The sequence below is a fragment of the Elaeis guineensis genome, chromosome 5, assembly GCF_000442705.2.
Source record: "Elaeis guineensis isolate ETL-2024a chromosome 5, EG11, whole genome shotgun sequence".
In the NCBI taxonomy this organism is placed as follows: Eukaryota; Viridiplantae; Streptophyta; class Magnoliopsida; order Arecales; family Arecaceae; genus Elaeis; species Elaeis guineensis.
Genome location: NC_025997.2, coordinates 6,704,061 through 6,725,725, shown reverse-complemented (window position 1 = coordinate 6,725,725; position 21,665 = coordinate 6,704,061). Strand labels below are relative to the sequence as shown.

General features: G+C 35.7%; 2 protein-coding genes and 1 long non-coding RNA gene across 3 annotated transcripts; 2 read left to right on the top strand and 1 right to left on the bottom strand.

The window, feature by feature from the left end:
* Nucleotides 1-6,169: 6,169 nt before the first annotated feature.
* Nucleotides 6,170-8,452, bottom strand: LOC105044564 (INCREASED PETAL GROWTH ANISOTROPY 1-like protein 1). Its single transcript, XM_010922495.4, has 5 exons — nucleotides 7,750-8,452; nucleotides 7,073-7,389; nucleotides 6,853-6,964; nucleotides 6,494-6,625; nucleotides 6,170-6,414 (listed from the first exon to the last, which is right to left on the bottom strand). Exons 1-5 carry the CDS (start codon nucleotides 8,371-8,373, stop codon nucleotides 6,298-6,300), a joined length of 1,302 nt encoding a protein of 433 aa, XP_010920797.1. The 5' UTR covers nucleotides 8,374-8,452; the 3' UTR covers nucleotides 6,170-6,297.
* On the top strand, nucleotides 8,149-11,599 carry LOC109505814 (uncharacterized). Its single transcript, XR_002164655.2, has 3 exons — nucleotides 8,149-8,350; nucleotides 8,452-9,215; nucleotides 9,301-11,599. It is a non-coding gene; the product is annotated as an uncharacterized lncRNA (long non-coding RNA).
* Nucleotides 11,600-12,769: 1,170 nt separating this feature from the next.
* Nucleotides 12,770-16,177, top strand: LOC105044562 (rRNA-processing protein fcf2). The gene is made up of 5 exons (XM_073257288.1): nucleotides 12,770-13,392; nucleotides 13,470-13,530; nucleotides 15,151-15,225; nucleotides 15,324-15,439; nucleotides 15,887-16,177. The coding sequence occupies exons 1-5, from the start codon at nucleotides 13,169-13,171 to the stop codon at nucleotides 16,005-16,007; spliced, it is 597 nt and encodes a 198-aa protein (XP_073113389.1). The 5' UTR covers nucleotides 12,770-13,168; the 3' UTR covers nucleotides 16,008-16,177.
* The last annotated feature ends 5,488 nt before the right edge of the window (nucleotides 16,178-21,665 follow it).

Genomic DNA, 21,665 nt, shown 5'->3' with positions numbered 1-21,665 from the left:
CAAAAATCAAAATATCATATCTGAATGATGAATGACAGGCAATTTATAAAATAAATTTTTTATTAAAAATTATCTGATAGAAAATTTTTCGATGATTAAATTAGTCATAGAAAAGACACAATCAAAAATCAAAATGAGAGCTCCAAAAATTATAATTAACTAAAAATTTTTTATCTGATCCTCCATAACTTATCAATTTATATAAAATTAAGAAAGTCGTTACTATGTAAACTCCATCTCTGAATATTCAGAATATGAAAGTTATGAAATTTAGTGAGCGGTTATCTTATTAACTACCATTGAGATCAAATAATAGACCATCCATAGACGACTATTGTGCTCCATGTTTGTATGTAGTTAATACTCATATCGAATAACTATCGTTTAATATCTGGATGTACGGAATTCAAATAGTTGGTAAAGCGCTACGTATGTTATCGGTCAAGTGCCGACTTGTTGTGGTCCCATGTAGAATTAAATCAGTCAAATACCGACTATATATATCAGATAGTCATTGTCCAACCGTCGATTATATGTCAGATTAAGTCGGTTAAATACCGACTTGATTAGATTCGTCATCCTTAGTCGGTGGTCAAGTTCAGTCAATCTTAATCGATCGAATGCTGATTAGGATAACACCCATTGAGTCAAGTTAGGTTGAATCGTAATAACTCAATTAGTGCAGAGAATCAATTGTCGCACACTTAGTTGGTTGGGAGACAAGGAAGATGACTAGTCGGCTAAATGAAGAGAGTTTCGAATGTTTTGGGTGGTGGAGAGATGGGTTGGATACGAGAGGGAGGGAGGGAGGGGGAGAGAGAGCGATGGCGATGGGATGGAAATGGATGGTCTCGGCCAGGGGGGTCGATGGATAGGGGGTGGCGTTGGGAGGGGAGAGTTGGTGGGGCATGGACTCGTCTCGATCGGTTCGGACCCACCGAACAACATTGGCATGGCTTCTTAGATAGATCGTTACGATTACGCTTTTATATCTGGCAACGTACAAAATAGCTTCTTATGAGCTCGGTAGCCAAGCGCCGACTTTTGTACTGTCTAATTTACATGAGATGTGTTGCACTCTGTTCCTAGCGAGTTAGTCGGCCGAAAATCAAGATATCACATCTAAACGGTGAATGGTAGGCAACCTATAAAATAAATTTTTTATCGAAAATTGTCTGATAGAAAATCTTTCGGTGATTAAATTAGCCATAGAAAAGACACAATCGAGAATCAAAATGAGAGCTCAAAAAAGTTATAATTAACCAAAATTTTTTATCTGATCCTCCATAACTTATCAATTTATATAAAACTAAGAAAGTCATTACTGTGTAAACTCCATCTCTGAATATTCAGAATATGAAAGTTATGAAATTTAGTGAGCGGTTATCTTATTAACTACCATTGAGATCAAATAATAGACCATAGATGACTATTGTGCTCCATGTTTGTATGTAGTTAATACTCATATCGAATAACTGTTGTTTAATATCTGGATGTACGGAATTCAGATAGTTGATAAAGCACCACATATGTTATCGGTCAAGTGCCGACTTGTTGTGGTCCCATGTAGAATTTAGTCAGTCAAATACTGACTATATATCAGATAGTCATTGTCCAACCGTCGATTATATGTCGGATCAAGTCGGTTAAATACCGACTTGATTAGATTCGTCATCCTTAGTCGGTGGTCAAGTTCAATCAATCTTAATCGATCGAATGCTGATTAGGATAAGACCCATTGAGTCAAGTTAAGTTGAATCATAATAACTAAGTTAGTGCAGAGAATCAATTGTCGCACACTTAGTTGGTTGGAAGACAAGGAAGATGACTAGTTAGCTAAACGAAGAGGGTTTCGAATGTTTTGGGTGGTGGAGAGATGGTTGGATACGAGAGGGAGGGAAGGGGGGGGGAGAGGGAGCGATGGCGATGGGAGGGGAATGGATGGTCTCGGCCAGGGGGGTCGATGGATAGGGGGTGGCGTTGGGAGGAGAGAGTTGGTGGGGCATGGACTCGTCTCGATCGGTTCGGACCCACGAACAACATTGGCATGACTTCTTGGATAGATCGTTATGATTACGCTTTTATATCTGGCAACGCACAAAATAGCTTCTTATGAGCTCGGCAGCCAAGCACCGACTTTTGTACTGTCTAATTTACATGAGATGTGTTGCACTCTGTCCCTGATGAGTTAGTCGGTCGAAAATCAAGATATCACATCTGAACGGTGAATGGCAAGCAACCTATAAAATAAATTTTTTTATCGAAAATTGTTTGATAGAAAATCTTTCGGTGATTAAATTAGCCATAGAAAAGACACAATCGAGAATCAAAATAAGAGCTCAAAAAATTATAATTAACCAAAATTTTTTATCTGATCCTCCATAACTTATCAATTTATATAAAACTAAGAAAGTCATTACTGTGTAAACTCCATCTCTGAATATTCAGAATATGAAAGTTATGAAATTTAATGAGCGGTTATCTTATTAACTATCATTGAGATCAAATAATAGACCATCCATAGACGACTATTGTGCTCCATGTTTGTATGTAGTTAATACTCATATCGAATAACTGTCGTTTAATATCTGGATGTACGGAATTCAGATAGTTGGTAAAGCGCCACGTATGTTATCGGTCAAGTGCCGACTTGTTGTGGTCCCATGTAGAATTAAGTCAGTCAAATACCGACTATATATATCAGATAGTCATTGTCCAACCATCGATTATATGTCGGATCAAGTCGGTTAAATAACGACTTGATTAGATTCATCATCCTTAGTCGGTGGTCAAGTTCAGTCAATCTTAATCGATCGAATGCTGATTAGGATAAGATCCATTGAGTCAAGTTAGGTTGAATCATAATAACTAAGTTAGTGCAGAGAATCAATTGTCGCATACTTAGTTGGTTGAGAGACAAGAAAGATAACTAGTCGGCTAAACGACGAAGATCTATTTTAAAAAAATACGATATTGACTTTTAATTTTAGAGATAAAAAAAAATAAAGAAAAAAAATGTGCCTTACATGTTTAGGAGAAAGCATGAATAGCTACAAAACACTACCATATAATTCTCGTAGTTCTTTTCTTTTTCTTTCCCACTTATTTATGGAATACAATATAGAATAAATATAATACAATACATGACAATAATATAATATAACAGATATATAAATTTAATTATTTTTAAATAAAGTTATGTTAATATTATAATATACTATCAGTATATATCTATCTATTAATATAATAAAATAATATATTATTATAAAATAATAAGATCATGATCCATCTTGCTCTAATAAAAAAATAAAAAAATATTACATTTAGAGATTTTTTAAGTGCAATATAAATTAATAAAATACTGGTCTCATCTAATGACCTGAAGTCATCAATTGTGGCTTGAAGCTGTTGAGTAAATTATACATGTATAGCCCAAAGTATAGATTACTCCAAATTTCAAGAACATAGGTACGTCAAGTTGCTCTAATTTGAGTTAAAAACTAAATTATAATATAGAGTTGTTATATATGAAAATACATATTTTTATAATAAATTAAAAATAAGTTTATTTTGTATATTTTCATTTGATATGTATAAGTGCTATATTATATTAAATAGATTAAGAATGTCAGATATATTTTCTCAATTATATAAATTCTTTTGTAACTGTTACTCCTCTCTTTGAATTGGCATCTTGAAATGTGTGCCACTTGATGAACCAAATTGATAGGTACAAGGCAAGTGCGTGACATCTTGTTTCTTGGGGTGCAGGAGATTAGTAAAAAACAACTGAGGGACTTTTCTAAAAGTATTTTAAGAGTGAATTTTCTGAGTTGCCATTATTTCTCTCTTGCTCGAACTCATGCATGTATGAGATGAAGCAATAAAATTATAAATTTCAAATAAATAAAAGTTTTGCATGATATATAACCTGGTATAAAACACAAACAATATATAAAATTAAAATAGATGGAGTATGATGTATTTTTGATCGTTTATGATAAGGTTACTGAATTGTGATACATCAAATATTGGATTCAATTCTTACCAAAATCCGAGTGGGGAGGTGGGATAACTGATAAACACCCTTTGAGCTATACCTCAATTTAAATTTAAATATCAAGTAGTTTGAATGAATGATGAGAATAGCAATGTTGGAGTTCAAGTTTTGTTTTGCATCTCTCAACTCTATTACCCAAGATATTCCCAAGTCTGTATGAATGTCCAAAATATCCTTATATACTTTTTTTTTTTTTGTTTAAGTTCTAACATTTTCATCGAGCTAAAAATTCAAATTCAATCATTTCACACAAACTATAGTTTTAGCCGAGATCAGTCCCAAATAGGCTTGTGTTGTAGTGTCTTGTAGCTTACATGGCTATGGAATAAGTCTGCTTGGATGCTATTTAAGGATTCATATAAAAAAAATCTAGTTGAAAATTTTATTTGAATTGCTTGAAACCACATAAATATCTAAGATCTTCCTAAAGCATAACTAACTAAATAATTATCGATTTATAGATGGATAAAATGGCTAGAGCTTAAGATGACCTTTGAGATCAGCTCATCAAAGAAGTGTGGTCAAAAATTATAAAAATGGAGACCAAACGCGTTTGGTTGGGCTCAAGGGCAAGACAGCACAGTGCTCGTCTTCTGGCGATTTAACAATATCTCGGTCCTAGACCGAGAATAACCAATTATTTCAACGGTTCAGATAGAACGAAATGATCCCTCTCTGTAGCCCCAGGCGCCGTCACCCTCCAGGATTTCCAGAGAAGGAGAAGACAGGAAAGTTTCCAGTCCTCTGCCACTCATAATGCATGCAATCGTAATGGTAGAGCTTCAAAAAGTAATGGTTCTCATAGGAATTAGTTCGTGCTAGTGTCGATATTCTTTTATCTCTCCACTTGTTGTAGTTGTAAGTATTCTGAGATCTTTCATCTATTTGCGTTCTATTGATTCGATGCTGCTGTCGTCCTATATTCTTAGTGATGATGACAGTTTAAATCATATTTCGTCTTTCTATTAATATTCTTTTTTGAATTAGTGTTTCTAATAATATTCTTTCTTTCTTGTTGTTGTGCAATGGTTATGCTGATCGGGTTCGAGATTGCAAGGTTCCCTTATTCGTTACAAAGAATTCACAATCGATAAACTTGAGATGTCACTCAGTTTTTTGGAGCCTTTTAATTGAAAAGATCATGGAAGTAAACAAAAAGGCATATTAAATGATAAATATAACTTGATCTCAAATCCCTTATTATACTTTTGGACACTCTCTTTGTTATTTAGATGCGTTGAGAGGAAAAGGTTGTATTCGAACCATCATAATTGGTAAATTTACTTATATATGAACCATGCCTTTGAGTTAGCTAACATCTCAAGGGAAACAAGAAGGTAAAAGAGTTAATGCTGCCTGGTTCACAAATAATTTACATTGTCCTATTATCAGGATGCATAGGAAAGGGAGGGAAAGGACAAATTTGTGAAAAAGGATATTTTCTTTGCAGGCGGCTAGAGATGCCCCCCCTTCCCCTCTGAAAGAAGAAAGTCAAGGAACATAAGTTTGTCTTTTATTTGATAGAATGCTTTGCTCTCTCAAAGGATTGGTACCAAAAGATGGCCAAAAGAAACCTTATATAAGAACATGCGTGCCAATTAGCCATATGAACTTATGAGAGTCTTGATTATTTTCACTCCAGCAACAGAGTTGATGGATTATCATGACTTGGCACTCACTGAGGTTCTAGATCAGAAGATCTGATCCTAAAAATATAGCAGTAATAAATGTCATGTTGGCATCCATTAGTAGAGATCCTTTTGTCTATTTACATGTTCTCATTTGTCAACTTTCATCATAATTGCATGGCTATGGATTGCTTGCAAATATTGTGGAATTAATGATTTTGGTTTTCTGCATATATTTAGTTAGTTGTCCTCTGGATCTTATCTTTTTTGATACCTTGAGATTACGGAGTATTTAATCATGAAAATATTAACCAACAGTTATGAATCAGGAAATCTAGCATCTTAGATTGTACTTAATCAGAGTAGTTATACTCTAGCTTAAGAGCCAACGACAGAATGTAACCTTAAATATGGAACTATTTTTTTTTTTTAAGTCATTTTTGAATAATTAACGTGAATCCAACAAGTATCTGGAATGTCCTTGAGAAAAGAATTTGCATTAAAAGCAACAACTGATGGATCCAATCCTTTAATTTATGAAGCTGCATATATATATCTCTGCCAGTCTTTCAATCTTTAGACTTCAATCATGATTGTGTGTGCTGGTTCTTAGGTAGTCTCAGAAAGACCATTCAGCTGAGTACAGTGTGATGATTGACAATTGCTTGCCAGCTTCTTGAGTTCTTGGAATGCATGCCTGCTCTCCTCATCAAATCCACCAACAAACTGGGAGAACCTCATGCATCTACTAATTAGTAGGCAGAAGCAATGATATTAAAAGGAAGCTGTATAGAGGGAGAACTACCTGATGGACACGAAAAGCAAATCGAACACCTTGTATAATTAGTTCATCATCCTCTAAGACTGTTTCAAATTTCATTGCTGTCACAACTCGTTTCATGTACCCTTTGGCCAGCTTCATAGAGCCCAGTTTTAGCTGCAAAGGAACAAAGTAGCATAAAGGGAATGTTACAAGACCTGTTATTTGAAAACAAGGCCTAGATTATCTCCTTCTTGACACATCAAACTGCATGATGCACAAGAATTCTAAGTGCACTTGTTTATGCATAGATGCAACTGATGGGTTTTGAACATGCATAGTTGGGCCATGGTATTATTGTCAGCTTATATTTATCAAGACTAAAAGATGTTTGGCTGACATACTTGCGCAATGATACCAGAGTCAAGCATCCATTCCCAAGGAATCTTGAAATCCCTGTACCTTTTGCTTGCACTTTCTCTAACTCTTTCAACATTGTGAACGCTACGTTCCAATCTGCATCAAAGAAGAGAGCATGAGAGTATGTAGTAGGTTGGAAAAAAGTAGAGTGCTTCCCACATTCTCTTCCAACATTCTACTCCCACATTCTACTCTGATACTCACTTGTCCTGCAGTGCCTGCATGCGTTTGAGGGCAACAGGGGTAGGTTGCCTCATATCATCACGGAAAGAGGAGACCTCAGACTCCAGATTCTTTAGATCTCGATATCCACAGGCTGCTTCTCTCATTGCATCTGCTTTCCTCTCGGGCCATTTGGGGAAATGCTTGAGCACTGCTCTTTCATCTGCCAGGTAGGATAGTTCCTCATCTAGCCACTTAACAAATGCTTCTACATCAGATATCTCTTTGTAGGCAGCATTTTCAACTTCCCTTGTCAGAAAGTTGATGAAGTCACCCTGGGTTTCCACATCTGATTTGATCTGTAGATTGAATCCTCAGTTAGCTTTTATTCTTGTCATTCTGTGAAGATCTAGTTTAGGTTGGAAATGGATAATTTCTGTTCACCAAAGTGCTTGCATATGAAAAAATTAAAAAAGTTTAAAAACAGGATGTAAAAGGGTAAAGAATCATGTAGACAAGAAAAGACAACAAAATTCATATACCTAGGATAAATGGAAAGGTGTTTAATTGAACATTAAACTATGCATAATCTAGGAAAGAGGCCTAAAATTCGTGGAAGAAGATGATTAACATGTAACATATTGGATGACTGATACATTATAGAAAAAGTTATTAAAACACTTCATGAAGTGGTAGTATATGGTGATGTCTAAGCTTACGGCTAATAGGTAGGCTGATCGGTTCTCAATCTCGCCAATCATCTCCCGAGCATTTGTAACCGCTGGAATCCCCAAAGCACCAGTTCTCGTGTCCGGCTTTCCTTCTTTTCTTGTTAGAGAACGATAGAATTCCACTACTTCTGGAACCCTTTGGACTGCCTTGATCGACCCACCTTTCAATTTCGAAGGAAAAGGTGGCGGCGGTGGTGGCGGCGGTAGCCATGATGCATTGCTTGTTTTGGGTGTCTGAGGTAAACATGTAGGCTTGGGTGGTGGCTTCGGCACCCTTGGCAATCTTTCCCTGGTTGCTGTTGGTGAACCTGAAAACTCTGGCCTAGAAATTGAGTTGTCACATGTTAATCCTTCATCTGTGTTGTTGCTCTGAACCATTTGCTTTTCCTGCAAGAAACTGTTATTGCCGATAGAACCTTGCAGCTTCTTCCACAGCATGGATCTACGATCGGAATCTTGGGCTCGAAGTGAAGCTATTTGGATTTTCAGATTGTGGATTTCTTGCCTCAATTGCTCATTCTCCTTCTCCAGAGAGTGGTTCCTCTCAAGGGAAGCATTGAGCCTGTTTTTAAGGAGAGCAACTGATGATGTATCTTCCACTGCCTTTGGCATTTTTTTTGATCAGCAGAGATGAGTTTCAAATGGGCTTCTCTCTTTTAACTCTCTAATAATCAAGTCTCTTTTTTTCAGGCAATCTTTCGTCCCTTTCATTCTTCTAATTGGCTGGTAGGTGAGATTACTTAATTCTCCTCTGCTAAAAGATCTGCGACTCTCTCGAAAGAAAAGCAAGAAGACATTTAGGTAAGGGTGAGCTTGTCATTTGAGAATGGTTTCATGACTGGGATGTACTTTTTCAGGTAGGTAAGTCTGGGTTCATGGTCATAATTGGGTTTGCTTGGGGTAAAAATGGTTGATACGGGGTAGCTGTCTTGGCAAGGTATGTTGTTGGACTCTCACTAAAATTACTGGTCAAAGGACTAAAGATGGCCAGCTTTTCTTTTCTTCTTTATTTCTTTATTCATTTTTTTTCTTTCAGCTGCTTGGGAGCTTTCCATCATTGACAGCCAATTCTTAGATCTAGAATTGTATACCACCAACAGCCCATACCACAGCCTTATAGACCAATTTACAATGCTGTCAATTGTTGGGTGCTTGGAACTTCATCAGAATGCCATAATGGGGCCCGTATCTTTTAGCTTTAAACTGCTTGAATTGAAAATTTGTTAATTACATTCACAGATGATTTACTCTAACTGTTCGAGTGCTATAATAATAAGCGTATTTATTTCATAGGTCATGTCAGCAAATTCAGAAGTACATTCCATCACCATGGTTTTGGGTTCTAGCCTGCTTATGAGTCAGTTATTCATTTGCTCATCCCAGTGCTGTGGGATTAAAGTGCACCAATTTGATTAACAGGGGAAAGTTTAAGCATATCCCTTTCCTGTCTTCTGGTATCTTCAATGCTTTGCTTTTCTTGGTTCCCTGAGTTGTTTTGTGATATGAAAGGCCTGATGAGAGAATTTCTTGTTTGTGAAGTTATGTTAAAGGAATAAAGATGGGGCTTCTTTACCAGACAGATTATAGGGACAGGAGGAAAAAGAAAAAAGAAAGTACTGATTTTACTTTGAAGCCCTCAGACGATGTTCCTTACCACCTGGTACTATTAATAATGTTAAAATTGAAGGCATTAGCTGCAAGTCCTTTATTGTTACAGGTCAAAGTCCTGAAATTCTAAACATCTTCAGACCACTTATCACTGATGACTGTTTCCATCTAATCCACTTCTCCCTTTCTTTTCAAATGTTAATCATTACACATCTGCCTCACAATATTCCATCTTGTCATGCCAATCTTATGCTCTGCTCATAAACCATTTTTTTAATGCCAATCATATGCTTTTGAGCTTCATCATCCAAAAAACTTTCTTATATACACAATAACATGAATCCCATGATTCATTGTTTGTCTTCATTTATAATCAGTTACTCTATTTTCTTTTATTCTTCAATTTTGAAATTTTTGGTCTGTCAAACTTTTGATCATATTGTTGTTGCTAAACTTAAAGGTGAAAGCTTTGACAAAATAAATGAGAAAAGTACTTAAGTCACAGGTTACAAGAGGGGTTATTGCATTGTTCACAGCTCAAATTTTTTGGCAGTCCAACCCTGTTTATGGGACATGATTTGCCAGCTTCTGAAATCATCTGGTTCTTCTAGATGCCCAACCATGGTCAATGCTTTAATCTTGAAAACGACGTGTATCTGATCACTTGGTCCTTCAGTGAAAGGAGTTAAAAAGGGAGCATTGCCCTCCATTGCAGGGAAGATTTGATGCATCCCATAAATGTTCTTGGAAGTGCCCTCAATCGAAGGGAATGGCAGTTATTCAATGCACTGCTCGGTTCTCTCTCTCTCTCTGCTCTGAGTTGTAACTTACCACTCAGCCCTGCAAATAAGTTAATGCTGTAAGATCCTGTAACATTTTTCTTTTTACCCTGGTGGCCTCTCACTTCACTTGCTACTATAATTTGATGCAATAGCTGTTACCAATGAAGTGATTTCGGCATGCAACTGGATCTAATCTAATTATGGGAAGTATGTTATGATCATTAAATCTGTGATTAGGCTTACTGGAGATTGGACGAAATTGGATGTTGACAAACTAGAAAAGTTGGTCAACATGGGCTTCTTGGGCACAAAATAGTGCCAGCATACTAAAACTTGTTGCTTCTTCACTCAAGCTATAATTAAAGGAGTCGTCCTATTTGATGTTTTCACATGAGCTCGCATTGCCATGTTGAATTTAAATGCTTTACAGTTATATGCGAGCAATGTAGGTAGGACCTATAATTTTTTTCTCCAGCATCTACGTTAGTAATTTTTGTTCAGGGAGCATTTCGGCAAATACTTTCAGCATATGGTTTTTGATGATTGAAAATAAGGCATAATTAACCTATGTTGAGGGAAAACACTGTAACCTTGCTACTTATAACAACTGCAAACATCATGCAAAACAACCAAACAAACTAAAGGAAAAAAGTTCCACCTTTTAGGGCTGTGCACACCTAGTCATCCTGAACGACTGATGGATAAGCATCATGCAAATTATCAGGGTCAGGAAGTGATCTTGAGATAGACAAAAGTATCAATAATCTCCAATCACAAGTAGGTAGTCACCGACAAGTGGTTGGCCTCCTTAAAGCATGTGCTGCACCTTTTTATTGGTGTGGAGAAAAAACAACAATGAGAAACTTAGCAATGTAGCCTTTGGAAGAAGCTTCATCTTTAGTTGCAGGTCACATCCATCGTCATCATACTTAGCTAGTTGAAAGCTCCATTAATAGGTACAGCAGCTATATTCCCTCCCCCCCCCCCCCCTAGATGGAGAGATACCAAAATGTTAGCATTGTACTATTGTAAGTTTCCACCCACACCCTCACTTATATGCTCAATCTAGGGTATCTTTATGTTATTTTTGAGAATAAAATTATAGTATGTCTGCTTTTCCTTTACTCATTACTTCAAAGCATCTAAATTACCGGTCCACCTTGATATAATGGAGATTTAATGATGACAAGATTCTCATTCTAGCCTCTTATTGTTAGCAATTAAAATATATTTTTTACAAATTCAAGATATTTTTTTCTCTCGAATAATTAACAACTGACAAAATCTAGAAGTACTAATGTTAAGCTAATGAGAAGTTTCTGTTGTGCCTTTTCACAATTCTCTATATGATACATATGACATTTCAATGTTGTTACCAAGATTGCTTTAGTATTGAGGCTGCCAGAGTGTGTGTCATAAAAAACAGAGTTACATTTATTTTACTAGTGATAGAGCCAATCATGATATATATCCACAAGTTCATTACATAGGTTAAAGAAAATAATAGTTTAAAGATGAGGAGCTCATGAAAATATTACGTCATCATCGATCGCATGATTTTAATTACATTACTTCAACAAACAATTTTCAAAGCAAAAAATCTAGATTAAAAATAATTAAAAGAAAAAAAAAATCATATATTTGGAAAACTCAAAGGATTCGATCTAGATGTAGAAAGTTTCATTTTGATGACCGATATTTTTATGAATCCTCGTTACACAATCAAACATGTAGATTGAATATAATTATAATTATTGAAAATCACAAATTTCATGATTTATATTGTGCAACAAAACATATGTTTTAGGAGAAATAGGACAAATGCATGCAGAAGAAACAGAAAAGAAATACGCAAAACGAGGAAAAAAATGTGTCAGATCATGGCCATCCATCATGCCCACTGTTCTCTCTTGATTAATCACGTGCATCATATGTGCCCGGTACTAACTGGTTGTAACCTACCTCTTCCCTTCGTGGTCGTGGAATGGCAGGGATATTTCCTGTTATCTGATCTATTCCAAATCTTGGATCTATTTAGCATATCTCGTACGTAAGATTCAAATTAAAATCTGAATAGATTTGGAATGGTTTGGGATTTACCTTCAGATACCCATTTTCTGATTCCGTTTATATATAAAGCCTAGTATAAAACCCTAGCCATCGTCTAACCTCGCCAGCCTTTCGTCTTCGGCCGCTACTCCAACCCTCCCACCCGATTGAGACTCAAGGGCGGAAATAAAAGCTATTCAGCCGCTCCAAGCCTCCCACCCGACTGAGATTAGCCAGGACGGAAAAAAAACAGAGGAAAAACCGGGGAAAACAAACGAAAAGCGGGAAAATTGAAAGGTAAGACCTTTTCCCACATAAATTGATCAATTTTTTTTTTCGTTTTCGCTTCTTTTTCTTTTCATTTCGTTCTCTTTCTTCGGAGATCTGTGGAAAAGGAGAGCACCTGAGGGAGATCGGAGGGGTTTCGTAGGTTCCAGTTGGGGTTTTTTGCTCGAGCATATGGGATTTTGTGGGAGTTGTGGCGGTGTGAGCTGGTCCCTTGAGGTTTTGATCTTGGTAGAAGCGCATGGTACTTCGTAGGATTTGGGGAATTTTTATCCGAAGGGTTCTTTTTTGGCCACAAAATTTGCAACCTATGGATTCTATTCAATCGGACGGGTTCGGGTACCGGGCGGGTATACCCACTTTAAATGGGAGGATTTGGTTTTTTTTTGGTTAATTTCGTAATCGAGTATGGGACGGGTTCGGGTAGTAAGATTTTAAACGGGTTCGGATATAGTAGGGCAAATATTGCGGGTACCCTACCCGTTGCCATCCCGGCCGCTGCCCTGCCCCGCCCCTTTTGTTTTCCGCTGCCGCAAAGATACGTGCCCTCTCTCTCTCCGTTTCTTCTCTCTCGCTGCCCTAATTCGAGCCCCATCCATCGCCTCGGGTCCTAAAATCAGTTGCCTGCTAATACCTTGTGGGTAATTCCATTGTTTGATTCGTTCAACTTCGTTTCAATCAGGATGCCACAAGAAAATTCGGCAATTGGTCTTTCTTGGGCTCCAAAGGTGCCTCCTTTAACCAATGGGACCAAAAACAGCTCCGAGAAATTGCCTGGCCAAACGAAAGATTCTATTTGGAGATCTGACAACGAACTCGTGGACGGATTGTATGTTCCTCCTGCTGATCCGCGAAAGTTGAATAAATTGCTGAAGAAAAATGTTAAAGATACTGCTGGTGGAAGCTGGTAAGTGGATGCCAAACTTTATTAATCTTTAACTTTTCTAAATTAATCAGGGTTTTTGATGACTATTTATGGCATAGGTTTGATATGCCTGCTCCTACTATCACTCCGGAGTTAAAGAAAGATCTTGAGATTCTCAAGGTAGCTTCTTGTCACTTATCTAAATATATTTTAAATTCATCAAATCATGGATTTTTTGATTGATTCATCTTTTGGTTCGGAGGTTTGGATGCGTTGTATCTTTGTAATAAATAAAATGGAGGTATCATCTTTTAAAGTTCTTGGGGTAGCAAAAATTGTTCCTGGAAGGTTTTTCTGCGTAGATGAACCTTGGTTCACTAGTTTGTTGGGTAAATTTTCTATTTGCAACGCGAGTATGAGGTGTTGAACTAGACAGAGATGAGGGTATGGTGGATTATTTTCTTGTATAATTCAGGCAATTAGGTATTGAGGGAGTTGTGTAAACTATCTTCCTGTGGTAGTAAAGACAACCCATGTAATCATGGATGAAAAGTTCCAGAGTCTATGCAAACAGTGTCCTCTCTGTGTTACTTCCACAAAATAATGGGGCATGGGATTCCTATTGCGTTCAAGAAGCTTTCTAGCCTGATAGTGTCTTTTAAAGAAGTGGGAACTTTGTTTCAAGAATCTTAACTAGGGACAATATTTGTAGGAGAAGGTGATGCTCTTTAAGCTTGTGGAAACTATATTTTCATATCCTTTGCTGTGATTCTAGCATATTTTATGACATTATCACCGGTACAGAGGTTTAGTTGCTGTCATGCCAACTGCCGAACTTAAAACTTGATGGCCTGGAAGTGTCCTTCACCTAGCAGGGATGGATAAAGTCAGGTCTGACAATTCAGTTATATGAAGCATGCTGAGAGATTGGGAGAAATTGAGTCATTGATGTGATTAGAGGGGGACTGATAACCTTCGCAAATATATAGTTGTATTCACCTCTTTTTATAGGATGGCTGTTGGACAGTGGCGATTTGGGGCGTCTGTAGTTTTACTTTTTTCTTTTTTTCTGTTTTTTTCCTTTCTTTTTGCCACAACATCCTGCTTGGTGAGTTCCTATATACACAAGACTACGCCACTTCCCTGCGCTCCTTTTTTTATTAAAAAAACACTACATGGCAATATGGCATTGTGGTTGGATGAATTTTATGGTAGATATTTTCTCCCAAGGCTGCTTGTGGATGTCGCAGAGCTTGATATGCAATCCTCTAATTTTATTCATTAAATTGCATGTTAAAGAATCCTATTATCTCATTCATTAAATTATGATGCCAATCTCAGGTAGGGTGCCAGAGCCTCTGTACAATGTAGTTTAGATTATTGATTGTTCATCGAAGATGCTATAGGAATGTTTGTGTGCTTAGTTTGCACCTATTAGCTTGTTCTGGTCATAGATTTTGAAGGTTAGTATTAGATAATGTTATTCTGATTTAGTTTTTTTTTTATATATATATATATTTTGTACATTAATAGAAACATGCATTTTTATCATCTTATTCTAGTGGAAATATGTGCAAATATGATGTCTAAATTATTTAGCTTCCTAGACAGTATGTATGCTGTAAGGATGTGTGTGCTTTTTGTACTCATTAGTTTATTAAAGTTTAAGGTATTGAAATTGGCTATCAGAGAACATTTTATTTGAGTTTTGTATAGGGGGTTTTAATTTTATTATGTCGGATGCATGGATTGTTTCTGATCACTTCACTTTGGAGATTTGACATTTTATTTGTACTGCAGCTGAGGAGTGCTATCGATCCAAAAAGGCACTTCAAAAGGGGAGAGAAATCCAAGGCCCTCCCAAAGTATTTCCAGGCAAGTTACTTGCTTTTCTGCAGTGGTCTAAAAGCATCTTTGATAGCCAATCTGGTCTTATTTCAAATGATTATTATGTTTGGTGAAAATCTGTTCAGGTGGGTACTGTTATTGAGCCTGCATCTGAGTTCTTCTCGGGCAGGCTGACAAAGAAAGAGAGAAAGGCAACATTAGCAGATGAACTGCTATCTGATCATACCTTTACATCTTATAGGTGAGACAATTTGGTCTCTGGCATTTTCCAATAACCTTAGATTGCAATCTAGAATTTCAAGTAAAGTTTGCCTGTACAATTGGATATCAAACTTTGGTTTAAAAGTCTTGTTATTGTACATCCATGCCATTTGAAATTCTGGAGCAGGATATCATGTCCAAAGCAGCCTGTTTTTTCAGACAGGTGAATTGTCTTGTAGTTATACTTGGAGTGTGCAATGACGAATCCTGTCATGCCTACTGAATCTCTAATTGCAGATGCAATTTTATTATCATCAATGACTGAAACAATTCTACTATACTCACTTTTACTATGGTAACTTCATCTTGCTTTTTTGTTTTTACAGCAGTTTACTAGGCCACTGAAACTCATTAAATTTGCAAGGTAGTTGTTTTGGTGAATTTTTTTTATACTTTTGTTAACATGGGCGCATATCATCTCTCACAGAAAACGTAAGGTCCAAGAAATTGAGGAGCAACGTCAACCTGGTGGTGTTGATAAGTGGAAGATTAAGGGTCGACAGACATGGAAACGAGCCAAGCAAAGAAGGGAAAAGGCTGGTCATTGAACTGATTGTTTGGATTCAAGAGAAGAGACTGATCAGTCAGATAGAGAAACTCTCTTTTCCTTTTTCCTTTTTTTTTTTCCCTCTTCTATGTTGGTTTTTTTCCTTCTATTTTTGTAAGCAACGATGTCATGACAGAGTTGGAGGATATATGCCAACATTATTATCTGGAAGAGCCATTGTGTGTCAGAATTTTACAGCCCTGTTTAGCATCTAATTGACGGTAGTGGAATGTGTAAAATCTATGATTGGTTGATCCATGTTTAGATTTTTTTTTTTTTCTTCCACCATTTTCTTCATGCTGCGCAATCCATTAAATTTTTCAGATTTTCACTCTTGTATGATTCTTGCACATATATCTTGTCCTATCACCTAGACACTCATGGTAAAAATCTTTCAATTTGGATGATGTCTGGGAAGTATACTGTCAGTGATATTTATACAACTCAAGTGCAATTTGTCATACGACAAATATTAGAACCTTCTGTTTTCAGTCTTAAATTATAGTTGTGGCTGCTGAAATAGGCTAAAAATTTCAGTGTCTGGACACCCAAGTCCTACTGATTGTTATTGTTATATTATAAAACTTGTATGATTAAAAAATGCCAGCTAAGTCGTCTGGTGCATGCCTGTCTTCTTCTTGGCCATTTACTATGGTAGTCCAAAGGCACATAACGGTGGCTATGTCATGTTGTCAATTATAATTGCTCATTCATTAAGTGTTTGTCACGATGTATTGTTATAGAAACGAGTGATGTATTGTTATAGAAATAAATGGCTGTAATTGGTGGAATGTACAGCATGGAGGATGTAATTTCTCCAATATTATAGAAATCCAGAATTTCAATGGGCATGGTGTTTGTTTTCTTGCTGGTAAAAGCTTTGCATTCATACGGTTGGGATTTGCTTCTGGAAACTCTGAAGGTGGAAATGTGAGGGGTCAGTGTATTGGTACCTTCTTGTTTTTCAATAAAAAGGTCATAGTTGCTGCTTAAAAATATAATTATCAGCAGAACCTACCAAACAAAACCAGGGAAGTTGCAAGATAGATACTGCCAGACTCTTTTTTGACTCCACATTTTAGTTGATAGAATGCTTTGTATTCTTTTGTCAATTTCTGGCTGTTCCAAAGGATTCCATGTTTTTCAAAGGATCCGATGAGAGTTTTTTTTTTTTCCATTGACTCCTTTATCAACTCGTCCAGACCCTTTTGTCACGCGCCATAATATTATAAGCGATTTAAGGAGTATGTTCGTCAGTTTGAGAAACGCATTCTCACGTTGACGCGGGGTAGCCGGCGGCGCGAGCGGATATTGATTTTTTTTTTTCCTCTCGGGTGGCGCTGCCTGAAAATTCCGGTGTAAGTTGCGGTAAAGCATATTTAGTTATTTTTGAAATCAAAATTAAAATAAAAATCGGAGTAGCTAAGTCTCCTAACATGTTTGACTCACGAGAAGAATCAAAAATAAATTTGATTTTGAATACTAAAAAATGAAAAAATTAAATTTAAAAGATAGAAATATTTTATTCTCTATTAGAATCAAATAAAAAAAAAAATTTCTCAACCAAATAGCTGAAATAGAAACCAATCATTCTTATTCCCATTATAGCATTCAGCTTCCTCAATCAAACATTCTCTAATTCATTCAGTGTTCAGGGAAATCAGTTTCCCTTATTTCCAAATGGTATTGTTGGCAGGGACTAAGCAGTTTGATAGCATTAATGTAGCACCTATTAAAATTATACATAGCTGGTTCATACAATCTAGAATAGGGCTCATATACATAGAATCCAAAGAGGAATTGTGGCATTTCCTAGCATAATTTGGAGCAAAAGTAGGTGGTACTGTGAAACCAAATATCAATTTCCCCACCTTTTTCTTCTAAGAGCGATAATTGAGTCTACCAAATAGGGTAATTCAGCATATGGAAATACTCCGTAGATCAAAAAGATGCACAAAAATTCTACAATCGAGGTCCAAATCAAGCTCATTGAAGCAATTGGGTCAAGCTACGTATGTCTGGGTCTTTATCCAACTTCATTGTGACAAATCAATGTTTGGAAAAATCTTATTTTCTAGATCATTTTAAGGTTGACCAGATTAAATACATGGAACAACTTGAAACACACATTAGTAAAGGACCCATGTCTTAATACATTTCATAAATTAAAAAAAAAGAAAAGAAAACTATCTACATTCAAATTAATCTGTCATTAATTAACTATAATAAATGGCCAAAAATATAAGGCCGACCAATATTCGGTTAACCATTGGTGAATGGCACTCAAAGGAATTATGTTTTGCCACTTGTCACTTATTCAAAAATAATATTTGCTTAATTGCTGTAATTAACGTTTTAGAAAAGGAGACGGGGAAGTTACTGATGTAGGTATGATAGGCAACCACTAAGAGTAGAGTCAACGAGATAGGGAACCACCAAAAGAGGCTAAGTATGCTAGAAAGAATTACCAACCTACATTATATATAAAAAAAAAAGGAATGCTTCATTCACCTATATATATAATTGTCCGGACATTGACAAGGCTCCTATCCCTCTAATATATATATCTGGATGAGCTCTACGTCTAAAATTTTCCAATATGATGTCCCATTCCATCTTGGATAAGATCAACAAACTATCAAGAGGATTCTATATCTTAAACTCTTATTAGTTTTATCTTATTCTCTAGTGTATTGGCCATGGTACTCTGGAGAATACTTGCTGGTATAATCAATTGTATTTCTTTTATGCAATCAATCCCTTCGTTTTATCTGTAAATGATTCTCATTAAAGGACATTTGGTAGCATATAATCCTGATAGGATTATATGTAATTTTGCAACAGGTAATCAGATTACACTGTTTATTTTGTTTACTTTTACAGATAATGTTGCATTACATATAATGCAGCATTACCTCAAAAAGAGATAATCTGATTGCCTAAGAGGAGGTAGCTATGTGATTACATGTAACCTTATAATCCTGCAATATTACAATAAGATAACTTCAGAATCAAAATATCCCCATCAAAATAAATTATGGGTAGTCCCAGTTTATGAAAATAGAAAAGAAAATATAATGGGTAATGTCACGAAAATAGTTGGTCTCAAAATTAAGTTGTCTTTTTAGAAAATAGATAATAATTAATCAATAAATAAAGATGACAGTATTTTGAAAAAATTAACTTATATTTCATATTATTTAAATTATATACCGCTGCAATATAGAATTCTTTGTAATTTTTTAACAATATTATGTACATATCAAATACTGTAATATAGGATTCCCTGTAATTTTATCAAGTAATCATATTTTCTCTGCAGTCACATTATCATAGCAATATTACCTATATAATGCACTAAATACCACCTTAATGATCTATTTTTTGCCAATATTCTCATCATATTAAAAAGTTTTTTTTTTTTTTTCCTTGGATACTAAATCTTGCACAATGCTAGTCCACTTCATTAAGAGGATGCCAGCAATAACAAATGAGGACAAAGGCAACGACGAAGATTGATGCCAGGAGTAGCCATCATTCTCTTCTTCATGATGAGGCCCTTCGCTAGCTTTTTTTTCTAAGGCACGGGATCGAAGCAAAGAAGAATATTGACTTCCGATTTGAGCAACTCTCTGTTTTTGTTCTCAAAATTTTCTCTGGTTTTCCCCAATTCAGTGGATTTCCAGAGCTCTACTCTTCTTCCAATGCTCCAAATGGGATATCATCCTTGTCTTCACCCCCTAAATTTCGGTTTCACTTTCCTGCTTGTTTCACAATCAAAAACTTAAATTCGTGTTTGCAATTGGTTCTTCATGAAAAGATCAGATTTTGCCAACAATCTGATCAGATTCCTTGAAGAAATTTTTCATTTTCATCCAAACTTTGAGCTTTTCCCACTCCTTCTACTAGCTAGCCTCACCAGACTCTTTCCTTGGCTTTCATTGAGCCAGAGTTGCAAAAGGAATCCATTTTGCTTAGAAAAATGCCTTATTAGAGCTCTTTAATTTGCTGGAATTTATCTAGGAAGTGATATATAACCCATTTACTAAACAAGTTGAACTCAGATTAAACAGGCTAAGTAGAATTTTAACAAATTGAATGGATTTAAACGGATTAAACATATTGTTGGAGAGAATCCAAAAAGAAAAACTTAAAATTTTATTTAATCTTATTTTTTAATTTTATTTTTTAAATATTTTAATTTTTTTATTATCATGATTTCTGGCCATTCGGCTCTTTATTACTAACGGCCATATGCATTTAATCTTGTTTTTAATTTTTTGACCATTGAACTATGCATTAAAGGTTTTAACCGTTGGATTCTTTATTAAAGATCTTAATGGATCAATAAAAATCTCAACGGTCCTAACGTCATAAACGATCATATTAGATGGCTATAAAAAGATCAATCTTAAGACTTGAATTTAGATATCCCATCCAAGTCGCTTCCTCTCTTTCTTCTAATATTTTTTCTTTAATTATTTTTCTTTCTGATTATTTTTTTGGATGCTTAAAGAGTATTTATCAACCTCCTCCATGATCATGCTCGCAGATGGAGAACTCCGATCGTATCTTGGGATGGTTGTTTCGGATATTCATGCACAAGAGATGGAAATATATCTTAAAACAGTGTCCAACATACTTCCAGATTTGATTAATTTTATATCTTGATGTTATGTAAGTTATTTATAATTTTTACAATCAAAACCTTCATTAGTTTTCTTAAATCATATATGATTTTTAAATATTGTTCCAACAATCTAAGGCGTATTTCTCAGATTGTGATTTGTGATCTATAGAAACATGGAGTAACAAAACATGATGCATTTCCTCTATATGCATGGATTACTTCAGAATAAGCTGTTCATCGATCTGATAGTTATATATATATATATACATGCTTGAATAGATTTTAAAGCTAAAAGTTTTGATGCACCCGGACTATGTTACTGTTGTTGTGGGTACATCGTTTCTTCATTCGATGGTCTGGATGGATTTTTCTTCTGTTTTTACAGTAGAGTTATAATTAAAGTTTAAATCTGTGATTGAGCGTGGCCGGTATTGGTTTTGTGCGTCCTCCACTTCTGTTATAAATATGTGGTTTGTTCACCTGATAGTCTCGATCAATGTTTTCCATGCTCTTCCAGTGCATTTAGCATCAAAGTTTGAGTTTTCACGTCGATCAAACTTGATTAGAAAACTAACGATTCCCACCTTGTTGCTGTTGCTGGTGTCGTAAGTTTGTTTGTGGGCTTGGTTTTTGGTTTATCAGCAAATTCTTATTTTTACTGGCCTGTACTGCTTTCACTCAAAAAGCATTTTAGTTCCATTGTATTTTTGTTGCTTGTCAATAAGAATGGGGACTGGACTGTGTGCATGTTTCATGAAACTGGCTGTTGAACTTTGATATTTTTAGGCTGCTACCATCTACATTTTAATGTTGTTTGAGCTTGCATTATTTCTTGTTGGCTTTCAAAATTTCTAAACAAGAGAGGAATGTAGTTATGTGCCTTTGAAATCGGAAACGTATCGATATTTTCTATTCAAATCTGTATATCATTATTCATCTCGCCAATAAAATTGATATGAAGATTTAATGGCCATAGGTGATTATTGCATTTTCCTATTTCATTCATGCTACAGCATGTAGAACTGTTTG